Below are 27,947 nucleotides of genomic sequence, written 5' to 3'. Positions count from 1 at the left end.
AAGAGCAGTTTTTATTTAGAAATGTGCCTCCAAAACTTGGGGGCAGAAAAAAGCTCTTCTAGCTTTTCTCACCGTCTTTCCCAGAGCAGGTCATTGGGTCCTCGAGGCTAAGGCACACAGTTAAGTTCTCAAGGATCAACATCCCAGACAGCCTCAGTAGTCTGGGGCCTGGGGCAGGTATGAAAGAAGAGTCTGTATCCATCCTGGACTGTTTCATGGTTAGAAGGCTGGGCCCCTGGCACCAGCAGGGGCCAGTGTCACCCACAAACCAGCTGTTGTGGGTCCTGGTGGGCATGAGATTGTGGGGAACAAAGAGCTAGCAGAGGCTAATTTTCAGGTGCTGCATCCAGTTTCTCTTCCTGAGTGGTGGAAGCTGGGGTGGGAGCTTCATCTTCACCATTGAGGGATTTCTGCTGCTCACTGCTGTTGAGTGAGGAGGTCCTATTGCCCTGAGATCCCCAGCGGGTCAGGCGTTTTAGGGAGGAGTCACGGCGGGCAAGCAGAGGGGCCTGGAAACCTGTGAAGGAGCTGCTGGTGGTGGGCCGCTTGTCTGGCAGAGAGGAGACAGATATGAGTAAGGAGACAGGTATGTGTGGAGGGGAGAGATTGAGGGGCCTTACCTCAGTCCTTAGGGGAGCAGAAAACCTCATGACTTTAAGTCCTACTTCTGTGGACCCTGAAGATTTGGAGGCATCCCTGTCTCCCTCATTTTTTTCTCCACCTCCAGGGAAAGCTCTAGGCTCTACCCCTCTCTCACCTCCAGGCTCAATAGGATGCATGAGGCGGTTCATTTGGATATTCCAGTGTTTCACATTGGTGCTGGCCTGGTGCAACTTCCGCTGGGCAGCCTGTGGAGGGCAAGACCAGCACAACATAGGTCAGAACCACCACTCATGGCAGGGGGTCTTGACCCATTCAGGGTCACAGGCCCCTTCTGGCGTCGCAAAGGCTACTGACGATCCCCCAAGAAAAAAATCATGTATGTTCATAAAGAGTTATGAACAGGAACAGAGTTTGTATCCAATTTTATGGGGTCCACATTCTCCCCAAAAGTCAATAATTATCATCATAATAATTTCCATTTATTGAGCTGGTAAGATGTGCTAGGCATATTTATTATCTTATTTAACTCCCAGAAAAGACATTAACAAGAAGCAGAAACTCAAAATAGGTCAAATGACTTGTCCAGGGACACACAGTGAGCTCTAAATCACTGCACCTGACAAGTTTTCTAGGACCTAGTACAAGAATCCTTGCTCCAATGTGCACAAGCTGTCATGGATTGAATAGTGTGTCTCCCCCAAAATGTGTCAACTTGGCTGGGTCATGGGACTCAGTGATTTGGCAGTTATGTAATGATGACATCATCCTCCAGGATGTGACCTGATGTAATCAGCCATGAGTTGTAAAGGGATTAGGGTGGGGTGCAGCATGCTTACTCAGGTTACAGTCCTGATCCCATGTAAGTGAGTTTCCCTGGTACATGGCTTGCATCACCTTTTATCTCACAAGAAATAAAACGAGACAGAAGTGAGCAGAGAAGAAGGGAAGTATTGCCGCCAACAAAGAAGAGCTGAAAGCAGAGTATATCCTTTGGACCCAGGGTCCCTACTCTGAGAACCTCCTAGACCAAGGTGAAGATTAATGTCAAGAAGTAGATCGCCAAGGAACACCGGACCCACAAATGTCAGACTTTCCCTAGAGTCAACAGAGAAAGCCTTCCCCTAGAACGGTCCTTGAATTTGGACTTCTAGCCCCTAAACTGTGAGACCATAAACTTGTGTTTTTTAAAGCCTTCTGATTGTTCTACTCCTGTAAAGATTTACAGCCTTGGAAACCCTATACAGGGTTGCTGTGAGTCGGAACCGACTCCACGGCACATCACGATGACCAGTTGTATCTCTGTTATAGCAGCACTAGATAACTAATACAGAATTTGGTATCAGAAGAGTGGGGTGCTTCAATAGATACCTAAAATATGAAAGTGGTTTTAGAATTAGGAATCGGTAGAGGCTGAAAGAGTTTTAAGGTGCTAATAGAAAAAGCCTAGAGTACTTCAAGAGACTATTAGTGTGATTATGGACATCAAAGGAAATTCTGATACAAGCTCAGAAGAAGTGAGAAGAGCTGTTACACCAGAGAGGGTGCAGATGGCAAGAAGCAGTGGCAGAGAAAGTGGGAGCAGAATCAGGAGACTGATGCTATATGGCATGGGAGCTGAGCTGACCCATGGAGCAAGAGAACTGAGTGCCTTTGGGCAGGAGGATTGCTGGCAGAGTGGGGTGCCTCTGTGCACTTATCATTAGATTTAAACTGCTTTGTAACATTTGACCAAGCAGGGCAGCGGCCAGGTGAACCAAAGAGGCCAAGGAATCAGTAAGCAGAAGCTGAAGAAACAAGGAGCCCAGGAAGTAAGCTGTCTCAGTCTCAAAGGGCAGGACCACGATCTTTGGGGTCTCAAAGAAAGAAGCTATTGAGTTATTGTTAAGGTGTGCCATGGGGATGGGGCTGGATCCACTGCTCAAAGCTGAGAGTATTGGGCTGTCATGCCCAAGGGTCAGAAGAACAGAGCCTGCCAGGGTCAAGCAGGTAGGGTTGCCACTCGGTTGGACTAGCAGAATGAATGGTGCCACTCAGAGATGAGTGAACAACGTTGCCATCGCAGAGGACCTGAAAGGTGCAGCTGAAGCCCAGGGCCAATGGGCCTCTACCCAGAAGCCAGAGAGCATAGCAAATACCTAGAGTCTGGAGGGCAGGCTCCTTTCTTAGTTGGCCTCAGAAAACAGAGGATTATTTCCAAGCCTTGATTGCTAATGTCAATTGTTCAGCTGGGTTTTTTTGCTTGCTTGGTGCCCATTATCCTTTCTTTTCCTTCAGTTTCTCCTATTTGTAATGGAAATGTCTACTTTGTGCCTGTTCCACCATTGTACTTTGGAAGCCGATAACTTGTATTCTAGATTCACTATGAAGAGGAATTTTGCCCCAGGATGGAATTCAGACTTGAAATTGACTTAAGATTTTGGGGATGATATGATATGGTAAAAACATTTTGCATATAGCAAGGACATGAATTTTGCGTGGAATGTCATGGACTGAATTATGATCCCCCCCAAAATACATTGTCAGCTTGGCTGGATGGTGGTTCTCAGTGGTTTGGTAATTATGTGATGATGTGATCATGCCCATGATGTGATCTGATTTGATCTACCAATCAGCTGTAAGAAAATCAGAGTGGGATACAACATCCTTATTCAGGTCACAGAGAAAGAAGGTCTCAGTACCACCAAGAAAGAAGAGCTGGGAGCTACGTGTGTCCTTTAGACCTGGTTTCCCTGCATTAAGAACCTCCTAGACCCAGGAGAAGATTGATATCAAGATAGTAGGAGTTCTCCTAGGAATGCCAGGTCCAGAGATGTTGAAAGGAGACAAGCCCCCTTCCCTCAGAGCTCACACAGAGAGAGAATCTTCTCTAGAACTGGCTCCCTAAATTCAGGTTTCTAGCCTCCTAAACTGTAGTACTGGTGTGGCGCTATGGGATAAACATGGTGTATTCTGCTAACCACAAAGCTGGTGATTCAAACCCACCAGCCACTTCTCAGAAACCCTATGCAAAGTGACTATGAGTCGAAACCAACTCAGTGACACTTAACAACAGCAAACCATGAGAGAGAAAATGTCTGTTTGTTAAATTCATCCAATTATGCCATTTCTATTGTAGTACGGTTGTCCTTAAATGCCATTTAGTAGATTCTGACTCTTAGCAACCCTGTATAGGGTTTCTGAGGAGCAGCTGGTGAGCTTGAACTGCTGACTTTGTGGTTCAAATCCATCTTGCAGTCCAGTGCTTATCCTACAGCACCACAAAACATAAGTAATTAGCAGTTTGGGAGTGGGGAGATTTTCTCTTTTTATATGATATCCTTCTGTGTTTACTATTTACAATGACTAAATAAACCAACAATGAAAAATAAAATAATCACTATCAATATAAAAAATAATATATAGATAAAAATAGCTCCTTTTCTGGAGATACAGGTTCCAAGGAGTGGAGCTCAAGTATGGTTGGTCATCATATCCACAGGTTCTGCAACCTCAAACCAATGGCATATTTAAAATATTGGGGATGCAGGAGAAGCAATTAAGTGATCAAAGCAATCCTCAAATTCTAAGAAGAAGCATAAAGTACTATATACATAACATTTACATTGCATTAGGCATTATAAAGTCCTGGTGTGGCACTGTGGGTTAATGCAGTAGACTGCAAAGTCAGTTTGAACCGCAAGGTCAGCAGTTCAAACTTAACCAGCCACTCCTCGGAAACCCTATACAGGGTCGCTATGGGTCGGAACCAACTCAACAGCACTCAACAACAACAACAGGTATTATAAGTAATCTGGTGGTGTTGGTGTGTCACAGAGTTGGTTCTGACTCATAGCAATCCTGTATAGGGTTTCCAAGGCTATAAAATAGCATTATGGGAGCAAAAATGTTCATCGTTCTCTTGCAGAGCAACTGGTAGATTCGAACTAGTGACCTTGAGATTAGCAGTCCAGTTTATACTCCACTATACTACAAGGGCTCCTAATAAGTGGCACTATAGGATCAGCACTGGTCAACAGTTCAAACCCAGCAGCTGCTCCTCAGAAACCCTATACATGTAGCTATGAAGGGGAACCGACTCTACAGCACTTAACAACAATGTTTCTTTAGCACTTCTTGTTGTTAAATGCCATCAAGTCAGTTCCGACTCATAGCAACACTGTATATTTTGGAGGAGTGGTTGGTGGGTTTGAAACTACAACCTTGCAGTTAGCAATCCAGTGCTTATCCTATAGTGTCTCACCAGGACTTCTACATACTAAATATCAAGTATCTTGTTTGATCTTCCTAACAATGTTTATTTTATGATCTTCAGAACTATTGTTTGTTAGTTGCTGTCCAGTCAAATCCGATTCATGGCAGCCGCACATGAGTAGAGAACCATTTTGAAATTCAGAGAGGTTAGGTAAGTTGTCCAAGGCCACGTAGTCAACGGGTGGCAGCCAGGGTTTGAGGGAAGGCAGCCTAGTTCAAGTTTTCCCATTAAAGCATTCACCCCATCAGACTAGATCTCACACAAGGACTCACCTCCACGTCCTCATCGGCCCTCTGCCGGTTCTGCCGCACCTCTTCCAGCTGTTGCTGGGCTTGTTGCAGGGAGCGGCTCTGTTGCGCCATCTCCTGCTGCAGTTCTTGTTTCTCTTGCTGAGCACGCTCGATGTAGCGCTCCTGTTCCTCCTTCATCTGCAGCAATTGCTTCAGTTTCTCCTCCTCCTCCTCCAGCAGTCTAGGGGCGTGCACTTGGTTGTCTCCAGCGCTAAGGCACCTTACAAGTGCTCAGCAAGCACGACGGAAAGGGGTTGGAGGAACTAAGAGGGGTCCCTCAGGCCTACCTGGTCTGGGCTAGACGCACTGCCTCTTCATCCCGCCGAGCTTTCACCTCCAGATGCAGCGCTTCCTGCAGCCGGTGCTGCATCTCCTCCAGCTCCTCGATGCGCTGCCGCTGTCGGGCAGCCTCCTCCTCCTTGAGCTCCATCTCAGCCTGCATGGAGGCCCGGGCCTGCACAGGACACACAGCCAGGTCACAGGGCGCGCTAGGAAGTGGGGTGGCATGAAGCCCTTCTCCCAGGGCAAACCAGGTCCGCCCAGCTAGACTTTCTGAGGGTAAAAGTAGGGGGAATCCCTTTATGTTGGGGTTTCCTGATCTGACCCTTTCTAATAGGCTGGGTGGGTGGGATAATGGTGAGCGAGCAGATGCCACATAGGGAAAGGAGCTCAAGTCCTTTCTTAGCATCAGACTTCATTATAACTAAAGCAATAATAATATTATAACTATATTTAGTTCAATAGCTAAAAGGTATTGAACACTTTACAGATGTTTCCTTATTTAATCTCATGGCACTTAACAACAAATGCTCTGTGGTGTAGGATAAGCACTAGACTGTTAACCACAAGCTCAGCAGTTCAAACCCACCAGCCGCTATCAGAAACCCTACACAAAGTCAGAAGCAGCTTGACAACACACAACAACATTCTCCAGCAAAGATTACAGACTCAGAAACCCTGTGAGGCAGTTCCAGTCTGTCCTATAGGGTCACTATGAGCTGATGGCAACAGGTGTTTTGGTATAACTATATAAGCAAGGAGTCCTGGTGTGGCGTGTGGGTTAATGCCCAACTGCAAAGTCATTTAAAGTGCTAGGTCAGCGGTTCAAGCTCACCAGCCGCTCCTCGAAAACATTACACAGGGTTGCTATTGGTTGGAACCGATTCGACAACAACAAACATGAGCGAAGTATTGTTAGCATCAGCATTTTACCGATCCAGATCTCTTAAACCTTACACCTAATTGCCTCTGCACACCTAGATCATCTCCACATTCTGCAGTCCCCAAAATGGTTTCACTGTAAACTCAGCTCAAGCTTAATCCAACCTACTCCATCCTTTTCCCAAATTAATCTCCTGTCCAAGACCTGTTCCCCAACCAGGGTTTCAGAACAGAGTCTAACTGCATCTATCACTCAGCAACATTGGTTCAAGCTCCGCCCCACACCATCCTTAACCTCAAATATTCCTCAGCCTGGTTCTCGCCTCCCTCACCACCACTTTCTACCCCGCAATCCCCCAATTTTTATCCATCTTTCAAGCCCACAGGCTTTGCCCCGCCTCCAAACATATCTCTCCACCCACGGGCCCCACCCCGTCCCCGCCCACTCCATCACCCTACACTCGGATCCAGTCTAGGCGCAGGCCCCACCTGCTCTGCTTCTCGCAACTGGCCCTCGAGCGCCTGCTGCAGCTCACGGTGCTGGCTGCGGCGCCGTTCCTCCTCTTCCTGCAGCAGGCGCTCAGCCTGCCGCTGCGCCTCCTGCAGCAACTCCAGTTCCTGCAGCTTCCGTTCTTTCTCCTCCTGCAGCTGCTGAAGCCGCAACAGCTCGTCCTCCTTGGCTGCCCGGCGCCGCTCCCGCTGTTCCCGCTGCTCGCGCCGCTTCTGCTTTAGGTCCTTGTGCAGTGAAGTCTTCCCCTCGGCTTGCAGCCGGATAGCGGTCTGGATGGCTGCGGAGGGAGTGGGACGGGATCAGCTGACAGCAGAGGGTCTGAGGTGGCCCATTGCTGGGAAAGTGCCTTAGGAACTTCTCTAGTCCAGCCTCTGGCCTCCACTGGGCTTTTCACAAATGAGGCCACGTGGAGAGCACTCACCAGCAGTCCACTCCTGGCGCTGGCGCGTGTCTGAAGCGCTCATCTCATAGGTGCGGGAGGCAGTCTTCACACAGAACATGCAGCGTTTCCCGTCACGGTCGGGCAGCACCTGGGAGAAGGCAGTTGGGCTAGCCTCACTGGAGGGCGCCTCTCCCACTCTGTCAGGAGCCCGGTGGCCCATCTTGGGCCGTTGTGGGGGTACTGTGTCCTGGAACTCTAGCTTTTGGTCTTTGAAGGCACAGGCAGGACATTTTCGTTTTCATTCTCTACATAGTCTAGTACATAGTACCTACTCAGATTAGTATCAAGAAACCCTGGTGACGCAGTGGTTAAGCAAGCCATGGCTAATCAAAAGGTTGGTAGTTCATACCCATCAGCTGCTCCTTTAAAGGGAAGATGCGATAACGTGTTTCATAAAGATTTACAAACTCCAAACCCTCTGAAGCAGTTTTACCCTGTCCTATAGCTGGTGGGAGGAGCTCTGGTAACGTAGTGGTTACAAATCGGGCTGCGAACCGCAAGGTCAGCAGTTCGAAACTACCAGCTGTTCCGCGGGAGAAAGATGAGGCGTTCTGCTCCCGTAAAGATTTACAGCCTAAAACCATGTACAGGGTCGCTATGAGTCGGAACGGACTCCACGGCACTTAACAACAACAACAACATAGATGGTGGGAGTCGTGGTGGTGTGGTGCTGTAGGATAAGCACTGGACTGCAAGGTCGGTTTGAACCGTAAGGTCAATGGTTCAAACTTACCAGCTGCTCACCGGAACCCCTATACAGGGTTGCTATGGATGGGAACCAACTCGACAGTACTTAACAAGTCCGTTCAGACTTAGAGCTGGCCCTGCAGTTAGCAGCCTCAAATGCTTAACCCGCTGTGCTACCAGGGCTTCCCTGTCCCATAGACTCACTATGACTCAGAATCCAGTGAACTACAATGGGTGGTGGCTAGTGTCAGTGACAGATTAGCAATACACAAGGTAACACAGGTCTACTTGTACTTATTTACTATTTGTAGCCAAAAATTTCCCATTTTGTTCACTACATCAAAGATTCTCCTTCTAGGTCTGGCTGGCATCTGTCTCCCTCCCAACCTCACAGCACCTCCTTACAGAATCAAAGCCTCCTTTCACATTTACAATTCCTAACAGGAACAGAGTACTCAGTAAATAAGGCACTACAGATTAGTAAGTAGCAACCCTTGTGAAATTGTTCACTACAGATTGGTAAACTTGTGATTACCTTGCTTTTTGAATAATCTATCTCTGAATAAGCAGAACACGGATTAAGAAGTTCATGCGTAAACACTCCAGTGACAAAGTTCTTAATACTCAAGAACACCAATTTTCTTGTTATTATTAGCCTTGACTGTTAAGTTCTCCATTGATTTCATAGATATGAGGGGGCTTCAAAAAGTTCAAGGAAAAATGGAATTGAAAGAGAACGGGATGTTTCCAGGAATTTTTTTGAAGCCCCTTCATATTTGTGGAGATCTACTGAATGACAATGCTCTGGACATCTGGGGGTACTGAAGCCTAGCCAACAGACCAAATCCCTGCCTTCACTAAGTTTAGACGCTAGCGGAAAACAATGTTGTTGTGTTGTTGAGTGCTGTTGAGTCAGTTTCAACTTATAGCCACTCCATGTAACAGAGTAAAACTGCCCTGTAGGATCCTGATGTGGTGCTATAGGACCAGTACTGAATTGCTAACCACAGGTCAGCATTTGAAACCCACCAGCTATTCCCTGGAAACCCTGACTCGATGGCACATAACAATAACAATCTTTACAGAAGCAGGTTGCTGGGTCTGTCTCCTGCAAGCCGTGGATTTAGCAGTTAACCATTAGCACCACTAGGGGAAATATTTGTAGGAAATAATAGCCCACCACCTTTTCAGTTAATACTGTACTAGTACTTTTTATGCATTATTTTATTTACTCTTCCTAAATGAAATACCCTTACTAAAACCCAAACTAAACTCACTGCCATCGAGTCAATTCTGACTCATAGTGACCCTGTATAGGGTTTCTGTGGCTCTAAATCTTTATGGGAGCGGTTGGTAGGTTTGAAATGCTGAGCCTGCCATTAGTAATCCAGTATTATCCTACAGAGCCACCAAGGCTCCTTAGTAACCTCACCAGGCAGGCATTACTACCTCCACTTTACAGAGAAAGAAACTGAGGTGTTAAGGAACCTGCCCAAGTCACACTGACTATTAGTGGTGCCCAGATCTGTGCTGTTTCTACAGTGATACCTGTTTCCTTCTGTGACAAAAATGGACAGAGCCAAGGAAGAAAAAGAAGAGAAGAGGGAGAGGACAAGGGTGTGGAGAGAAAATAGGGGTGTGTGGAGTTGTCAAAGAGAATGGAGTTAGGGGAGAGCAAAGAGACCTTTAAAGAAGATTTTTAGAATGCTTTGGTGTGTTCTGTGAGCCCTAAGCCATCTCCTCTGAAATCTTTAGCAAAATCCACATTATTTACCAATGCTTCTGCTCTCCTTGTGGTTTTCATTTCTTTAAAAATGCTGACATGGGTAAGAATGGCCTTGAGACATGCAGGTAGATGTGGTTTACACTCACCCAAGCAGAAATTTGTGTCACTGTGGTTTTTCTCCATCAGCCCTCTCAATGAGCCCCTTGCTTTCACACCATCCTAGAAACCCTCTAGGCCCCCTGGCCTGTCCCCTCACCTCCACGCAGCAGTGCTGGTCCAGTGGGATAGTACCCCTTTTCTCCTTGCACTCTTCACTTCCAAAGTAGCAGAGGCAGCCGGGCTGCAGCAGGAACCAGCGTTCTGCCCAGTTCCTCCTCAAGTGCCCTCGCTTCCACAGGTAGCCCTGTCAGCCAGAGTACAGTCAGAGCAAAGGCTGCCCAGGTCCCCACTTTCCCATCCACAGGGTTCCCTCCTAATTCCCAACTTGGTCTGACCTGCTTCAGGACATCCTGGATGAGCTCCTGGTAGACCTCGTGGATAGCCATGCTGAGGGTATCCCGCCCCACGCCTCGCAGGCAGCGACCTGAGTTGAAGAGCTCCAGGAACTGCCAGACGCTGAGTCCTCCAGTGGTCTGGGCTTCCTGGGCGTCTTGGGCCAGCAGCTCCTCCAGTTCTCCCAGGCCCATCTCCAAGCTCATGCTGCTGAGCACCTTCTTCAACAGATACTCCACCTGAACAGAGAGAAAGCTGGCCTGGTGGCTGCAGCAGGCAGTGTTGTCAGCACCAACACCAGGGGGCGCTCTCATCAGACTCCCAGAGTCTGAACAGAAGGGATCAGGGGCAGGGAGTTGGGGGCCAGAGAACCAGATGCTGGTGGAGCACAGGGTAGACATGTAGAAGGGGTTTCTGGAGCTCCAACCCCACCCCAGGCATCCTCCTTCCCTTCCTCAACCGCCAGTTCACTCCTTACAGCCATAAATTAAAAGCAGGGTGAAAGTGGGAGCTGAGGGCTAAGGAGCAAGGCAGAAATAGTGAATCATAGAAAATGGCAGAGGGGTAGGAGGGCATCTTATCCAGTACTTTCCTTTGCAGATGACAAAACTGAGGTCCAAAGGGGGAAGTGTCTTGCTTTAAGTAACACAGTAAATTGGCAGCCATAACTTGGATTCAGAGCCCCTGGATTCCATTTGGGTTCTCATTCTAAGTCTCAATTCCTCACCAACCCTGAAGACCCTTCCCTTCTTTAGGGGCAAGGTGACTAAAGGTGGGGGTAAACAGGGCAGGGACAGGAAACCTGATACAGCAGAACAGGAAGTAGTGGTTGGAGTATATCCTGCTGTATTCATTCACATTGCCTGTTGATCACAGCAAGCAAGCGGCCTCCTGGCCTATGAGAGGCCACCTTGTCCTGACTGACAGAGGTCTGACCAGGGCTGCCAACCAGGTGTCTGCAGATGGCACATGTCCCTCTCCTGCCCCAGCACCTTCTGAAAACTCTCTAGAACATTCACTCTGGGCCTCAACTGGGGATGGGAGCACTAGTTTAGGACTCAGGTGCCTCCCTTCACTCTTCCCATAAACTGAAGCAAGTACAGAAATCTGAATGCAGTTAGATATGCCAAGACTATTCCTTGTAAACCCAGAAAACCCCTCCCTGGTGTTCCTTGCTCTAAAGATCTAAATTCACCTTGGCATCTCCGCAGCCATAGGAGGGCTGAAAGGTCAGAAAGAGACAGAATGGGCAGGAGAAGAGGGGAACTGAGGGAGGGTACAGGTGGACAAGAAAGGGGAGACTCCTGCCCTGGCTTCACCTATGCATTGAGGAGGCGGGGGCCAGATTCTAGCCCTCTTCTCCTATCCTGCCCTAGTAGAAAGGAGTCCCTTCCTTCCTGAGGCTGTGAGTTGAATCTGCCTTGTATCGCCACTATCTTCCTGTAGAAGATAGGAAGGGAAAGGTCTGGAACCTGGGCCTACCTGGAGTAACTGAAAGGTCTTTCCTTTCTGGATTGTTGGTGCCTCAAATCCACCATTTGATCCCAATGTTCTTACGGTATAATGTCAGTAATGTATAAGTCATTTACAACTCTGTGCAAATGCAATTTTCAGTTGATGAGGGAAATATAATTTTGGTTCTCCTGGAAGAAGGCACACTTGTTCTAATATATATGAGCAGTTGTAAGCATCTGAAGACAGATGGGTGTGAACAGCTAATAGGACAGGGAGACAGTGCAGGAAAGGGATGTGGAGAAGTACAGAAGGAAATTTGGGCCTCCTTCATCGCTTTGCTGAGGCCTAGCTCCAAATGACTCAGTCTCTGGGGCTGCCATTACCCTTACCTCATCAGGAACCATGATCAGAGGGTACTTGTCCTCAGAGAGAAAGTTGAAGAGGCACCAGAGGCGAAAGGCATCCTGATTGGAGAGCAGGCTGTTTCCGTTGCTATCCAACTGATAGTTCTTCTTGGCCGTCAGAGTCCAGCAGAGCTCATCAAAGTGTTCCTTAATGAAAGCCCCCTCCTCCACCTGCCACCAGGTCTACAAGTCAGCCAAGATGGCTGCCTGACAGCCAAGATGGCCACCCCATCCCTGCTCTGCCACCAAATTAGGCTGCTGCTTGGTTTCTTGGATTCATCTATACTCCTGCTCCCCACCCTGCCAAGTCAGGGTTCTAATTCAGGAATCCCTGAGCTGCATAACAGATAGCTAACTGGTTCTACCTCTCTGTCCCCTTGCCCCTAAACACACACACAACACATACTACAAGTCCCCTGCCAACAGAGAAATTCTAGTTCCTCAGTCTAGGGAGAGAAAAGGGGGAGCCCGGGGAAGTGGACAGCCAAGAGGAACCTGGAAAGACAGTGACAGCTGGGAAGAACAGAGAATAATTTGGGGTAGGGGTCTATGGGGGGTTGAAGAGCCCTCTGTGGAGGTTACAGCTGGAAACTGGAGGTGGGCCTATGTAGGGATGGGGTGGAAGGTTTGGGAATGGTGGAAGCTAGCACAGAGATGAGGGAGGTTGAAGGTACGTTGAGCAGGGCAAGGAAGGGCAGGTGACTGAGATGTGAAAGGAAGCAGAGAAAAGTGGGTAAATTGAGAGTTTATTAGGGTGGAAAAGTTGGGTGGCAATATATTGGGGTACTGGCTAAATTAGGGAAGTGGGCGAGTTTAGAGGAGCCTCCACCCCCAGAGCTGGGCCCCACCTTGTCCAGGATGTACTTGTTGAGATAGGGCATGTAGCCCTGGCTGGATACAGGACCATTGTCGTCATCTCGGAAGTGCTCCTCCAGGGCCACAGGGTCATGGGGAATGTGCAGGACCGTGTAGAGGTTGTGGGACAGCACCTGAGGAAGAGTAGCAGTTGGCTTTCCTGTGTCCCAACCTGAGCCCAAGGACTGCTCCTCACCTCTCCACCCACCCCTCTCCCACACGATTTGAGCCCAGTGCTCTGCACACATTATTCAATGGTAACTAAAATTTCTATCTTTACCAAGGCATTGTTGAAAAACAAAGCTCCAGGAATTGACTACCAACCGAAATGTTCCAACAAACAGATGCAGTGCTAGAGGCGCCCACTCATCTCATCCAAAAAATCTGGACGACAGCTACCTGGCCAACCAACTGGTCAAGATCATATCTGTGCCCATTCCAAAGAAAGGTGACCCAACAGAATGTGGAAATGATTGGACCATATCATTAATATCACATGCAAGTAAAATGTTGTTGAATGTAATTCAACAGTGGTTGCAGCAGTATATCTACAGGGAGCTGCTTGAAATTCATACTGGGTTCAGAAGAAGACATTGAACAAGGGATATCATTGCTGGTATCAGATAGATCTTCACTGAATGAAATTCATCTGTGTTTGATTGATTATGCAAAGGCATTTGATTATGTGGATCATAACAAACTATGGATAGCATTGTGAAGAATGAGAATTCCAGAACACTTAATTGTGCTTATAAGGAACCTATACAGAGATCAAGAGAAAAAGGTGATAGTGTGTGGTTTAAAATCAGGAGAGGTTTGTGTTAGTGTTGTATTCTTTCACCACACTTATTCAATCTGAATGCTGAGCACATAATCTGAGAAGCATCAGTACTGGAGAAAGCCGCATTAACAACTGGTGATACACAGATGATATAACTTTGCTCGCTGAAAGTGAAGAAGGCTTGAAGCACTTACTGATGAAGATCAAAGACTACATCCTTCTGTATAGATTACACCTTAACATAAAGAAAACAAAAACTTTACAACTGGACCAATAAAGAGCATGATACATGGAGGAAAAGACTGAAGTTGTAAAGGATTTCATTTTCTTGGCTCCACAATCAATGCTCAAGGAAGCAGCGGTCAAGAAATCAAATGACATATTGCATTGAGCGAATCTGCTGTAAAAGACCTAAGCAGTAAAGATGTCACTTTGAAAACTAAGGTGCACCTGACCCAAGCCATGGTATTTTCCATCACCTCATGTGTATGTGAAAGTTGGAATCTGAATAAGGAAAGCCAGAGAAGAATTGACGCCTTTGAATTATGGTGTTGGCAACTATTGGACTGCCAGAACAAACCAATCTGTGCTGGAAGAAGTACAGCTAGAATGTTCCTTAGAAGTGTGGAGGGTGAGATTTCATCTCAAGTACTTTGAACATATTATCTGGAAGGATCAGTTCCTGAAGAAGGACATCATGCTTGGCAAAACAGAGGGTCATTGAAAAAGAGGAGGACCCTTAATGAGATGGATTGGCATAATGACTGCAACAGCGGGCCCCAACTCAGCAGTGATTGTAAAGACGGTGTAGAACCAGGCAGTATCTCAGTGTGTTGTATATAGGGTCACTGTGAGTCAGAACCAACTTAGCGATAATTGTAAAGATGGTGTAGAACCAGGCAGTGTCTCAGTGTGTTGTTTATAGGGTCACTGTGAGTCAGAACCAACTCAGCGATAATTGTAAAGATGGTGTAGAACCAGGCAGTATCTCAGTGTGTTGTTTATAGGGTCACTGTGAGTCAGAACCAACTCAGTGCCCCTAATAACAACAGAGTCTCAAGCGCTGCACTAAGCACTTTAAATATAATTCATTTAATCCCCATTACAATGTTAGTACCCCCATGTTACAAATGGAAAGACCCTTGAGGCCTTCACCCAAAGTCACAGAGCTTATAGAGCTTGGATTCAATACAAGGTAACCACACTCTTAACCACTACATTAGACAACAATGCCCTCTTTCTATAGACTAGGGGACTGAGGCTAGAGATGTTCAGTAACTTGCCCAAGAGCCCACAGTAAGCAAGAGCCTGGGATTCAAATTCAGCTCTCTCTGGTTCCAAACCTAATGTCTCCCATGATGGTTGGTTACCTCCATCAAAGGAAGGCACAAGACACAAACACAGTTGCTGTTGAGTTGACTCCGAGTTACAGTAAACCATGTGTGTTGGAGTAGAATTGTACTCCAGGGGTTCTCACTGGCTGATTTTTTAAGAAAGAGATCACCAGGCTTGTTTTTCCAGGGGCCTCTAGATAGACCTGAATCTCCAACTTTCCTTTAGCAGCTGCACAAGTTAACCGTTAGCATCACCCAGGGACTCTGCCCCAGAGAAGAAGTTTTATCATTATTTCCATCAAAGACTCAATGCTGAGGCTGCAGTGTGCCTAGCACCCAGGTGTGTCTTCTCTGGGAAGGTCCTGTACTGTTCAAATCAATGTCTCTTAAGAAAGACAGATGGAGAGGGCTCACAGATGGACCATGAAAAATGGTCTGTTGAATGGGGCAGACAGTCCACGATGGTGTGGAGAGGAAACATGTATAGATTCTGTCAACAAACCCAGGATATTGAAAGAAAGAGGTTGAAGTTTGAACAAGAAGATCAGGTAAATATAAAATTGCCCTGGGGTTACAGCACTTATCATAGATAGCATGACTAAAAAAGTCACTATGATGCACTTGTCAGGAACCTTCATGGTCCAGTGGTTTAAACCATTGATGTTAACCTAAAGGTGGCAGTTCAAAACCACCAGCTGCTCTGTGGGACAAAGATGTGGCAGTCTGCTTCCATACAGATTACAGCATTGGAAACAACCTTGGAGAAGCTCTGCTCGGTCCTATAGTGTCATTAGGAGTTGGGATTCCCTGGACAGCAACATGTTTTTTAAACTGTGCACTTTTACTATGAGCCAGCCCAAAACTGAAGTACTTTTTACATCCCGTTTCTAGATCCCACAATGACTCTGATACATTATAGATACTATTACTCCTGTTTTTCAGATGACAATACCAGGAGATTTGGAAAACTGAAGAGTAAGTGAGACTGAGGTTGGAATTAAGTGTGTTTTAGGATTAGAACGCTGACCTGGAACTGCTACTCAGCTGGACTGAGGATTCCGGAGACAAGGCCTCAGCACACCTTCATGCCCCACATACTTAGACCCTCTTCTGCACATCAAAGGCAGGCCATAGAGGAGGTATTTAATCACTTTCAGCAGTTAACCTGGGGGGCACTCCTCTGAGTCAGGGGCTGGCCATCTTTCAGAGGTGGTGTGTGCACCAAGACTTTGTTTCTTTATTCCCTTTTGAGAAAGGGGAGGGAGAAAGGTTTGGGGCTGCTTCTTATTGCTCTCTTGGATCTTGGGTTCTCCTCAGCAGAGTGGGAAGTTGAGAGGGTTCAATTAAGGGTCAGTGTCTCTCTTTTCCGTCACTTCCTTCTGGCCATCCCTGACCTTCACCTGAACTCTAGTCCCCACACTCCTCAAATTATCCTGTGTGACATCTTCAGTTTTACTTTTCCTTGTTCTAGAGGACATCTGAGGTTTATTTCTGATGAATTTTCATCTCTATTTGGTAAGGGAGTTTTGATTTTACATTGGTAAGTACCTCTCTTCCATTTTCAATACTTACGGTTCGAGTTAAGGAGCTCTGGTAGCAGAGTGATTACAAGTTGGGCGGCTGCTAACCTCAGCGTCAGCAGTTCGAAACTACCAGTCGTTCCATTGGAGAAAGATGAGGTTTTCTGCTCCCGTAAACATTTACAGCCTTGGAAATCCTATGCAGGGTTGCTATGAGTTGGAACCGACTCCACGGCACAACGCCACCACCATGGTTCAAGTTAAGCATAGAACCAACCATTTGCACCCTCCTCCTATCCAGGTGTAGGGTGGGTACAACAGAGTCATGGCGATTGGTTCACAGATGGGCATGAAGCCAATGAGAATCAGCCCTGGGATTTTTTTGGCTTTCTTCTGTGGAATCAAAGTATACTTTTTCCCCATGAGGTTGTTAGAAAGTAAACCTGGAGTCTGTCCCTGGGAAGTGACTGCCTGAGGATGAAACCAACTGCAAGCAAAGTAGAGCCAAGAGATAAAGTCATCATTTGAGGACCTGGGTCCAGTAGTACTTGAAGCCACTTCTATGCTTGGAGTTTTGGATATGCAAGCCAATATCCAATATATTGAGTTTGTTTTTATATTATCATTTATATCCAGAAAAGTCCTAACTAATATACTTGTGGCCATAGGATACCAATTCCCTCTCTAAAAGATGCCACTGGCTCAATGCTTAGCACTTAGAATTCAAGGTGACCTACTCAAGAGAATAATAATGGCAAACATTCATTGACCACTTCTGGAGTGTCAGGTGTTATTTTAAGTGTTCTACATATTTCCACCTGCTGTCTCTTGGCTTCTTTTCAAATTACCCATATCCTTATCTTTCTTCAAGCCTTTACAAGCACTTCTTCAAGAAAGCCTTCCTGTAACTTGCAGAATGTGCCCTTTAGTTGTTTAAATGATTATACATTCCTGAGTGTTTTGTATACATAAAAAAAAAAACAAACAAAACAAAACACAAAACCCCCCAAAAAACAGAGGGAATAGAAACAAATACTGTTGAATGAAAATGCATGGAGAGGATTGTAATCATTGCTATGAAACGAAATACGATAGGATGAGTATAAAATCGGTGTTCTCCCATGCAAACTATCACTCAATTCACAATAAAAACTTTAAAACAAAAAAAGAAGATGGAAGGATGGAAATGGGGAACCCAGGGAAGAAGTGGGAAGAGTGATTTTACATTGATGCGATTGTAGACAATGTCATGACACAGAATGTATATGAATTGTTGAATGGAAAACTAATTTGCTCTGTAAATGTTCACACAAATCCCAATTAAAATAATATGGAACATAGGATTCCAAATAATTTTCTGAGTATGTAAAAAAAAAAGAAAAACACCCTCCTGTATAACCCCTGTGCTCCAGGGGTGGGACAGGTAAGGCTAAGGACCTTCACTTTCTAGTTGTAGGGCCTTGGATACACCCCTTCACCTCTCTGAGCCTCAGTTTCATTGTTAATAAAATGAGGGCTAATACTTGTCATGGAGTCCTGGTGTGGCGCTGTGGGTTAATGTGCCAGACTGCAAAGCCGTTTGAACTGCAAGGTTGGTGGTTCAAACTCACCAGCTGCTCCTCGGAAACTGTATCCAGGGTCACTATGGGTCAGAATCGACTCGACGGCACTTAACAACAACAATACTTGTCATGCATAGGTTGTGATGGAGTGGGATGAGATATAAGGAATTTCAGATTTGGGTCTGCACAGAACAGATGTTAAATTTCCTTTCTGGATGGATAGTGTTATTTTTTACTCAATAAACTGACAAAGATGCAAATGACTGACAGTATCACATGCTGAGAAGATTATGGAGAAATGCAGCCTCTAATGCCCTATTGGTGAGCTATCAGCTGGTACAGATTTTTTGGAAGGCAAGAATCAAACTTTAAATTGAGTGTGACCTTTGCCCCAGCATTTTAAATCATTTTTAGATGCTCAAGTGAACAGAGCTACATGTTCTAAACAGGGTAACACTGTTTGTAATATGAAGAATTGGAGGCAACCCAAGTCTTCTTCAATATGGAACAGTTTTACAATTAGGGTACACCATGTCATGGGCTACTGTGCATGATTGGAAAGATAACAGTTCTTCCATTTCATGTCCATAGACAAGTGGTTTAACTTCTCCAAGACCTCAGTATCTGCCTCTAGGAGGATAATAATAGTGTCTGCTTGTCATGGATTGAACATGCTCCTCCCTGCCCCCAAATTATGTGTCAACGTGGTTGGGCTGTGATTCTCACTGGCTTGGCAGTTATGTAAAGATGTAATTTGGCAGTTCTGCACTGGTAATCATTCTCCATGAGATGATCTGATATAATTAGTTAATCAGTTGTAATGGGATTAGGGTGTGTTACATGTCCCTGCTCAGGTCACAGCCCTGTTCCTTTGTAAGGGGATTTTCCTTGGGGTGTGACCTGCATCACCTTTTATCTTACAAGAAATCAAAAGAAACAGAATGAGCAGAGAAAGGGGGACCTCAGTACACCTAAGAAAGAAGAGTGGGGAGAGGAGCGTATCTTTTGAACCTGGGGTCTCTACAGTAAGAACCACCTAGACGCAGAGAAGACCGATGCCGAGACACATGGAAATCTCCAAGGAATTCTGGACCCACAGATGTTGACAGCAGACAAGGATCTTTCCCAGGAGTTAACACAGCTTCTCTAGAGCTGGCATGCTGAATTCAGATTTCCAGCTTCCTAAACAGGAGCTCTGGTAGCGTGGTGGTTACAAATTGGGCTGTGAACCGCAAGGTCAACAGTTCGAAACTACCAGCTGTTCTGTGGGAGAAAGATGAGGCTTTCTGCTTCCATAAAGATTTACAGCCTCAGAAACCCTATACAGGTCACTATGAGTCAGAACCGACTCCACGGCACATAACCAACCCACCAAAACTGTAGAAAATAAATTTCTATTAAAGCTATCCTTTTGTGTACTTCTGTTATAGCAGCACTAGATAACGAAGACATGATTTGGTAACAGGGAAGTGGGGTGCTGCTCTAATAGATTCCTAAAATATGGAAGCACTCTTGGAATTGAGTAACGAGCAGAGATCAGGGGAATTTAAAACCTAGATTGGCTTGAAGAGACTGTTAGTGGACCTGTAGATGTCAAAGGCAATTCTGGTGAGGGCTCAGAAGTAAGTGAGGCGAGCTACAACACTAGAGAAGGTCCAGATGGTAAAAAGCAGTGGTAGAGAGCCAATCCATGGAGCAAGAGTGGAGTGTTTCTGGGGACTTGTTGACAGAAGTAGGCTGCTGACCCATAGAGAGAGAGCTGAGTGCCATCAGTCTCAGGCTTACTGTGGAGTGGGGTGTCTCTGGATGCTTATTGGTAGAGCTAAAGAGCTCTTTAACATTGAACCAAGCAGGGCAAAGGCTGGGCTGGTCCAAGAGATCCATGGGGCCTAGAGACCAAGGAATCAAGATCAGAAGATGAAGAGACAAGGAGCATAAGTAGAGCTGCCTCAGTCTCAAAGGGTAGGGCCATGACCTCTGGGGTTGCAAAGGGTGGGGCTATGGACTCCTAATTTTCATAATCATAGCTTCACGTACTTAGTTCTGGAATATGGAACTGCCATGCCCAAACAGCAGAAGAGTGGGACCTGTTGGGACCAAGAGGTGAGGTCACCACTCAGTTGGACTAGGAGAATGGGGGCACCCAAAGCTGAGGGAGCAAAGGTACCATCCCAGTAGGCCTGGAAGGCTGAAGCCCAGGGCCAAGGGGCCTCCACCCAAAATCCAAAAAGCATGGCCAACACCCAGAGTCTGGAGAGCTGGCTCCTTGCCTAGATGGTCTCCGAGAACACAGGATTATTTTCAAGACTTGATTACTAATGTCAATTGTTCTGTTGGGTTTTTTACTTGCTTGGTACCCATTATCCCTTCTTTCCCTTTAATTCTTCTATTTGTAATGGAAATGTCTACTTTGTGCCTGGTTCTGCCATTATACTTAGGAAGCAGATAACTTGTATTCTAGATGCACAGATGAATAAGGAATTTTGTCCCATGAGGGAATTTGGACTTGAAGTTGATTTAAGAGTTTGGAATGATATGATGGGGTGAAAGTATTTTTTGGGGACCCAAAGGGTCAAAGGGTGGAATATCATGGATTAAATTATGACCCCCTCCAAAATATGTATCAGCTTAGCGGGGCCATGATTTTCACTTGTTTGGCACTTCTGCCGTGATGTAATTATCCCCCAGAATGTGAATGGATGTGGTCCTGTCAGTCTGTTATAAGTAGATTGCAGTGGGATGCAACACCCTTATTCAGGTCCTAGTCCTCATCTGATGTAAGGGGAGTGTCCCTGGGAATGTGGTCCCCATCACCTTTTATCTTACAAGAGATCAAAGGAGATAGAAGGGAGCAGAAAAAGGAGACCTTAGTACTATTAAGAAAGAATTCCTGGGAGCAAAGTGTGCCCCTGCACTGAGCACCTCCTAGACCCAGGACAAGATTGATGTCAGACACATGGAACTATCCAATGAACACCAGGTCCACAGATGTTAAAAGTAGACAAGGACTGTCCCCGTTCCCCAGAGTCAACAAAGAGAAAGTTTTTCCCTACAGCTGGCGCTCTGATTCAAACTTCTGGCCTCCTAAACTGGGAGAGAACAATATTCTGTTGGTGAGAACCATCCACTTGTGGTATTTCTGTTATAGCAGCACTAGATCACTAAGACACTGCTCCCCAGTTATTTCAAGTCAACTGCTTAGCACAGTACCTGATGAATGGTAGGTATATTGCTTCATAAAAGTTGTGAGGTTTTTTTTTAAATAATTAAAATTGTATGAGCAAGCATGGAAATATACTAGGGGGCCTTCAAAAAGTTTGTGGACAAATTCCACTATCTATTAATTTTATTCCCCCTTGAACTTTCTGAAGCCCTCTCATATACATATATTGGAGTCCTGCTGTGGCACTGTGGGCTAATGCACTGGATTGCAAAGTTGGTTTGAACCATAAACTCAGCAGTTCAAGCTCACCAGCTGCTCCTTGGGTCACTATGGATCAAACCGACTCGACAGCACTTAACAATGTATATGTATATATATTGTTGTTGTGTGCCTTTGAGTCAGTTCCAACTCACAGTGACTGTATATAAGGTTTTGAGAGTGCTGGTTTGTTTGAACTGCCAACCTTTCCGTTACCAGTCCTTCTCCTACAGTGCCACAGCAGCGTTCATTTAACATTTAACATTGGAGTTGATAAAAAAGCAAGGTGATGAAACTGTCAGTCAGCAATTCCATATGTCTCAATCTCATATGTCTATTGCTATTGTTAAGTGCCATTGAGTCAGTTACGACTCACAGAGACCCTATATAGAGTTTCCAAGAAGCGGCTGGTGGGTTTGACCCGCCACCTTTCAGTTCAAATCCACCTTGCGGTCTATTGCTTATCCTACTCCCCAGGGAGAGGGGTAGAGAACATGAGAGGGAATTTAATCTTTAACATGATATTATTTTCTATTCTTTGAATCTTTTAATGGAACATGTGTTACTTTTACAATAGATTTCATCCTCTTTAAAATTATATTCTTCTTGCACTGATTTTCTTCTAACCAGAAGCATATATTGCTTTTATGACAAAATTTAAAAACAATAGAAATGAAAGACAAGGGTTGACATTAACTACTATTATTAATTTGCCCTGTTATTAAGTTGTTCTGTAATAACATTCTTTCACTGGTCCCTGTTTGTGTGAGCATTTCTGGTGTTCTATATTCCTGGAGGGCAGGAAGGCCTCAAATCCCAATTCTGACTCCAAAGCTCAGTCCAGTGCCCCCTGCCCCCACATGCTGAATGTTTTTGGACAGACTTCTCACAAGGAACTTAAATGCTCCACTGGCTTCCTCTTGCCCTCAGTGAACACCTGAGTCCTTCTAGCAGCCTCCAGGTCCATGTGACTTGACCTGCTGCATCTTCTTTGAACCCATCCTCTTGCTCACTCTTTTCCAGTCACTGTGGCCTCCTTGATGTTCCTAAAACAAGCCAAGCACACTCCTGCCTCAGGGACTATGCACTTGCTTTCCCTGGGTCTGGAACGTTCTTTACCAGGTCACCGTATAGCTCACTCTCTCCTCCTGGTCTTTACTCAACATCACTTTCTTAGGAAGCCCTTCCCTGCCCACTCTTTCTAAAACATAACTCCCTCACCTCCCCACATACACACTCCCTAGCTCCATTTCTGCCTTATTTTCCTCAGTACCATGTATCATCTTCCATCACACTTTATATTTTATTTACCATCTGTTTGACTAGAATGTCAACACCACAAGGGTGGGGATTTTTGTCTGTTTTGTTCACTGCTCTATCACTGAACCTACCACATATGCGTTGAATGAAGTTAAACACCTTCTTGGAATACAGCAATCTGACAGACAGACCAAATCTCTTTAAGCAAATTAACTCTACTGGGGCTCAGTTTTCTTAGGTCTAAAAGGGTGTTAAAGGACCTCACCATCAGCCCAGAATAGAACTTGCCACAGAACAGCTTTTCAGTTACTTGAGCAGCATCTCACCTTGCCTCATGTGCCTACACTATCCTCTAAGACCTCCTTAGCCCGTTTTCCTCCCCTGAACCTCTTGACACTGGAATATGAAGAGCCCAGGGCAGAGGCTCTGACCCTTGTGAACTGTCAAGACAAGGGAGGAATTAAAGGCACCAGATACTCAGGGCTCAGGGCTTCTCCCCAGGGAACTGGGCAGACCTCAGACTACCAGGCTTCCTGTGGTGGGGTGCTAACAGTGTGGGGAGAGTGAAGGGAGGAGAGGGTGTGACCAGGGGAGTGGTCATGCTGGAAAGGAAATGGCATGGGTGGAGGCCAGTGATGAGCAGGAGCTCACCTGCAGATCTCAATCAATCTTCAGCTCTGGAGGCTGGGACTCTCTCATTATCCTCATTTCACAGATGAGGAAATGACGGCTCAGGGAGGTCAAGGGTTTTGCCCCAGGTCTGACTCTAAAGTCCTGCTCTTGATCTCCAAGCTATATTGGCGCTGGCTCTTAATGCTGGCTGGGCATCAGAATACCTGGAGAGTTGATGAAACTAAAATACACCAGCCCCGCCCAGACTTACTGACTCAGAATTTCCCGGTGTGGGGTCCAGGTGTCTGTACTTTCCACAAGCTGATGCTTAGAAACCACCCCCCACCCCCCCCCACCCCCGATGGAGGTCATCTGAGCTGAGCTGTGGTGCGAACTAGTGACAGGCATGGTGCCCTATTTGGGCTTCCTCAGAGAGAACCTCATAATCTTCCCCATCCACCCACCCACCCAGATAGTCCTTGACCTCTGGATGGGCAGCTATCCATTTTTAAAAGTTTCATTTATTCACTCTTTATTCTGGAGACATGAGGGGAATGGTTTTCCTCGGGCTCAGAGTACCCTAAAAATTCAAGTCGAGGGATAGGGACAAGTATCAGGCCCTGATTGGCTACAGCTGGTAAGGACTGGAATTGTAGTTTCTAGCCTTCAGGATCCTGAACCCCTGACAGGCCACAGAGTACATGTATAGAGTTTGGGGATTCATAAAATGACCAATAATGATTGCAGAGAATATGAATAACCTCTCACTCCTAGATGGACTGCAATCTTTACATGTATCTAGGTGGTAAGGAGAGTCCTGGTGTGGTTTCGTAGGATAAGCACTCAACCTTAAGGTCGGTTTGAACCACAAGGTCGGGGTTCAAACTCACCAGCCGCTCCTCGGAATCCCTAATACAGGGTTGCTATGAGTTGGAACCTGCACTTTACAACAACAGGTGATAAGTGATCCTTTAAATAGACACAGATCCTTTTCAAAGAGTTACTGACTGTATGTTCTTAGCCAATAGCTACTAAAGCATAGCTCTTATCCTGAGGTTGGGAATCTCTGTGTATCTGCTGAAAACAAGAAGGGGCCAGAGATGTTGGGCATGGGCATCAAAGGAAAGACAGAGGCCTGGAAAAGTTGAAGGGAGGCTGCATTAAGGACCAGTTCAAATTATTTAAGGTATTTTTATTTCCTTAGTAGGCTGGCTGGCTAGTTTAATCCTCCTGCTTTGTAGGTGAGAAACCAACAGCTCGGAGATCCACATTGACTTGCCCAAGGTCACCCAGCTGGCTCTGAGTCCAGTGCTCTGTGCATCATTAAATCCTCCCCACCTCCAATTCTAGCCTGAGGAGATCAGCAGCATGTAGGAGTTAGGGCAAAACTGAGACCCCAACCAGTAGGTTCTTGGACTGGCATTGTTCTTAATTCCCTCCCACCAAGTGGAAAATTGTCTCCCTCCACAGAAAAAGCAGAACTTGAAGCTCAGACCATTAGTGGGGGAGTTCAGGAGCCTGGGAAACTTGACAGAGTCAAGCAGGGAAGACCCCTGCACAGCCTTCCTGCCTTCTCCCTGCTCCTGTTATCAAGTGTTGGGCCTGCTGTCTCCCAGGATCCTGTCAAGCTTGTGCCACACTTCCAAATCAGCTCTCAGTCTTTCAGGTGCCCCATCCATACCTTCGCCCTCACAGCCCCAGGCCTGGTAGTGGAGAAGGAAGAATTCAAATTCTTGGCAGATCCCCTACCAGGTCTGAAGTCAAAGCTGCTCAATTCTTTAGAGCAGGAGGTTCTGGGGACACTGTAAAAACTCACAGCTCTCAAATCCTGAGAAGATCTTTGTGCCCAATTTAAGTACATCCTGACCAGATGTGCCATTACTACTGTCCTATTTTCAATGTTCCTAACCCAAGTGAACAAATGCTGTTGCACTTTCTAAAATAATCCAAAGAGAGGAAAACCCTTCTGGTCTCTCTTCCAACTCTGGACTTTTCCAGGAAAACAATTTTGACCCCTTGGGCTTTTCTCTCAGATTTGCTCTTCTTCCTCCTCCCTCTGGCCTCCTCAGCAGCAGTCCCTTTAACAACTTGTCAGGAAAGAAAAGGTGACTGTCCAGACAGATACAGTTTATCCTGGGTGTATGCAGGTCTCCTGCCCCATCTCAACTGAGAACCCCAAGGCCAGGAGCAATTTTTTAAGAACAGGCTAACCCTAAGATCTTTACTCTTCTCTTCTTTTCTGGAGAGATGAGACCTGTTAATTCTCTCTCTTTCTTCTTCTTCCTCTGCCTTCTGACCACTTCTTTATTGCTCCTTTGACCTTTCTGACACCCCCACCCTAACACTATCACTACTTCCTCCCATTCCATTATCCACCACTATGGGTTTGGGGGAGAAGAGCCTCTCCATCCTTTCCTCCTATGATGGGAGCTTGTCACTTCTGTTGTACTCCTCACCTGGCCCCTGAGTCTTCCACTACTAGCTCAGATTCCTAGAGTGAACATTCTTGGTGAAGAAATCTACCGTTGGTCCTGTGCGACCAGACAGTGAGCTCAAAATTTGGAATGCAGTCCCAAAACAGCAGAAGTAAGTTCTCTATGGAATCTTTAGAAACAGGCAACTCCTTTTGCTGCTGTGGGAGTCAAGGGGCCACCAATTAAAGACCAAGACAGAGGCTCAAGTTAGGTCTCACTGGCTGATGACACCTGGGGAAGGGAAATCACTCCACATGTGAGGGGCACAGAAGGCCTGGAGACACCACGGGGGCCACAGGGAATGGAGAAGTGGGAAATGGTCCTTTGGAGGCAATAAGCCATAGGGAGGCATTGGGATTTTAAAGGATGGGAAGTGGGTGGGGGACCAGTTTCTGCAGTAATGAATTTTGAGTTATCTGTTTTACTTCCATCTATACTGAGGACCCAACTAGATGACATGATCTGTAATAAAAGGGACTTAAGAAGTCCTGGTGTGGCGCTGTGGGATAATGCACTGGACCTTAAGGTTGGCGGTTCAAACTCACCAGCCACTCATTGGAAACCCTATACAGGGTAGCTGTGAGTAAGAACTGACTCAAAGCCACTCAACAAGTAGGTTGTAAGGGAAAATCTGCCTGTTGAGAATTTCTCCCCAAGTTACTATTAGATGCTCACAAGTCCAGTAAAGGAATAAACACCTTATAGGATAGGACCAGTTTGGATACAAATTCAGCAGTCAGGGGAGGATGGGAGGGAAGTTTGTACAGGGGGCAGGGCACAATGACTCTTCTGTCCTGGTTCCCAAGTACTTCCTACTCTAGTAAACAGAATGGAAGTTTCCTAGAGACTGTACCTCTGCTTCAGGGAGGGCTCTGGGGAGACAGAGTGCTCAATAAATTTCATGCATTTGAGTGAATGAATGAATCCCACAGCGCTTCTTTCAGTATTTCCTGGTTCCAGTCTCCTAGGGCCCTGCTTCCTCCCCAGGAAGTCAGGTCTTTTGTGCCACTCACCAGGGTGGGAAAGGCAGCACTAACCCAGAACTGAAGGAGCGAAGAGGAAGAGAAACTCTTTTGGTTCTGAGGAATCGTCTAGGGACAGATGAACATTACGTCAACCACTGATGGAGCTTTCCCTGGGCTCAGGTCCTGCCGTTATTCCCAGAGGTCCCCAGCTCTAACGTCACCGTCACCTTCCCAATCTAGTGCGTGTGCTGAGTACCAGCATAATAAAGTTCTCAGTCCTGGCCCCCTTCCCAGCTGTCCCACCTACGGCGGTGCGACAGGATTGAGATGCTGTCTTCTTACCCATGGGTGGACCAACCTAGCTCGGGCCTGGGTCAGGCCCTTTCTGCCTCTCCTAGCTCCAGGAGGAAGTGACTGACAAGTGTTCGCTGTCTCTTCAGAGTCAGGAGAAAGCAGCAGGAAGGAGTAGGGTAACGTGCCCAAGCATGATTCTAGAAGTACATGTGTAGTCATCATTTAGAGCCTGGATTGTGGCCTGGCCCATGGCCCTCAGATCCCATAATCCCTTCCAGATGGTCCCAAGCTGGGCTCTGGGTACTGTCTACATGAACCACGTTGGTACCTCCTAATGAAGGGCAGCAGCTTCCGCCAGGCGACGCCGCCAGCTACCCGATACTGCCTCCTCTTGCGCCCAAGGCCTGGGTCCTAGGATGGCTGGGTGTCCCCGGAGACCACGCCTGGCTCCCGAGCTGCAGAGGCCAGTGAGGGGAGTCAGAGGCTTCCCCTGGGCCCCGGGTGCCCCTCACCTTGAGCTGAGACTTGGAGACTTTGCCGCTCTTCTCCACGTCCAGCGCAGTGAAAGCGTACCAGATGGACTTGAGCAGCTCCTTGCGCAGGGCCATGACTGAGGCGCCCGCCCGCCTAGTCTGGGGGCGGCTCTGACACCAAGATCCGGTTTCAGGAAATGCAAACGGCTGCAGACCGCAGAGGGGCTGTGGCGCAGAGCGAGAGCTCCGCCTGCCTGCTCACACAGGATCCCTGTGTTGACAGAACCAGTCTGTTGTCCTTGCCGCGGTCAAGTGGTCCCATGCCATGCTCAGGAACTGGGGATGGACCCCTGGAGAGCCAGAGCCCCCTATT

At 46.7% G+C, this 27,947-nt stretch overlaps 1 protein-coding gene across 1 annotated transcript; it reads right to left on the bottom strand.

The window, feature by feature from the left end:
- Window positions 1-27,746, bottom strand: DEF6 (differentially expressed in FDCP 6 homolog (mouse)). Its single transcript, XM_006860391.1, has 11 exons — window positions 27,614-27,746; window positions 12,872-13,012; window positions 12,009-12,194; window positions 10,167-10,403; window positions 9,929-10,075; window positions 7,239-7,347; window positions 6,796-7,094; window positions 5,433-5,599; window positions 5,128-5,326; window positions 758-848; window positions 1-550 (listed from the first exon to the last, which is right to left on the bottom strand). The coding sequence occupies exons 1-11, from the start codon at window positions 27,707-27,709 to the stop codon at window positions 327-329; spliced, it is 1,896 nt and encodes a 631-aa protein (XP_006860453.1). The 5' UTR covers window positions 27,710-27,746; the 3' UTR covers window positions 1-326.
- Window positions 27,747-27,947: the final 201 nt, after the last annotated feature.

Source organism: Chrysochloris asiatica, unplaced genomic scaffold, assembly GCF_000296735.1.
Source record: "Chrysochloris asiatica unplaced genomic scaffold, ChrAsi1.0 scaffold00038, whole genome shotgun sequence".
Lineage (NCBI taxonomy): Eukaryota > Metazoa > Chordata > Mammalia > Afrosoricida > Chrysochloridae > Chrysochloris > Chrysochloris asiatica.
The sequence above is the reverse complement of the archived record's forward strand: the minus strand, read 5'-3'. Positions and strand labels throughout refer to the sequence as shown.

What these genes read in the sequence shown, in the direction of transcription:
- DEF6 (XM_006860391.1), bottom strand. Translation starts at nt 27,709, where the DNA reads ATGGCCCTGCGCAAGGAGCTGCTCAAGTCCATCTGGTACGCTTTCACT. An exon ending in TCCAGGATGTCCTGAAGCAG is followed by an intron (nt 10,076 to 10,166) that starts GTCAGACCAAGT and finishes TCTGGCTGACAG; the next exon opens with GGCTACCTGTGGAAGCGAGG. An exon ending in GCATCCTATTGAGCCTGGAG is followed by an intron (nt 551 to 757) that starts GTGAGAGAGGGG and finishes CCTCTCTGCCAG; the next exon opens with ACAAGCGGCCCACCACCAGC.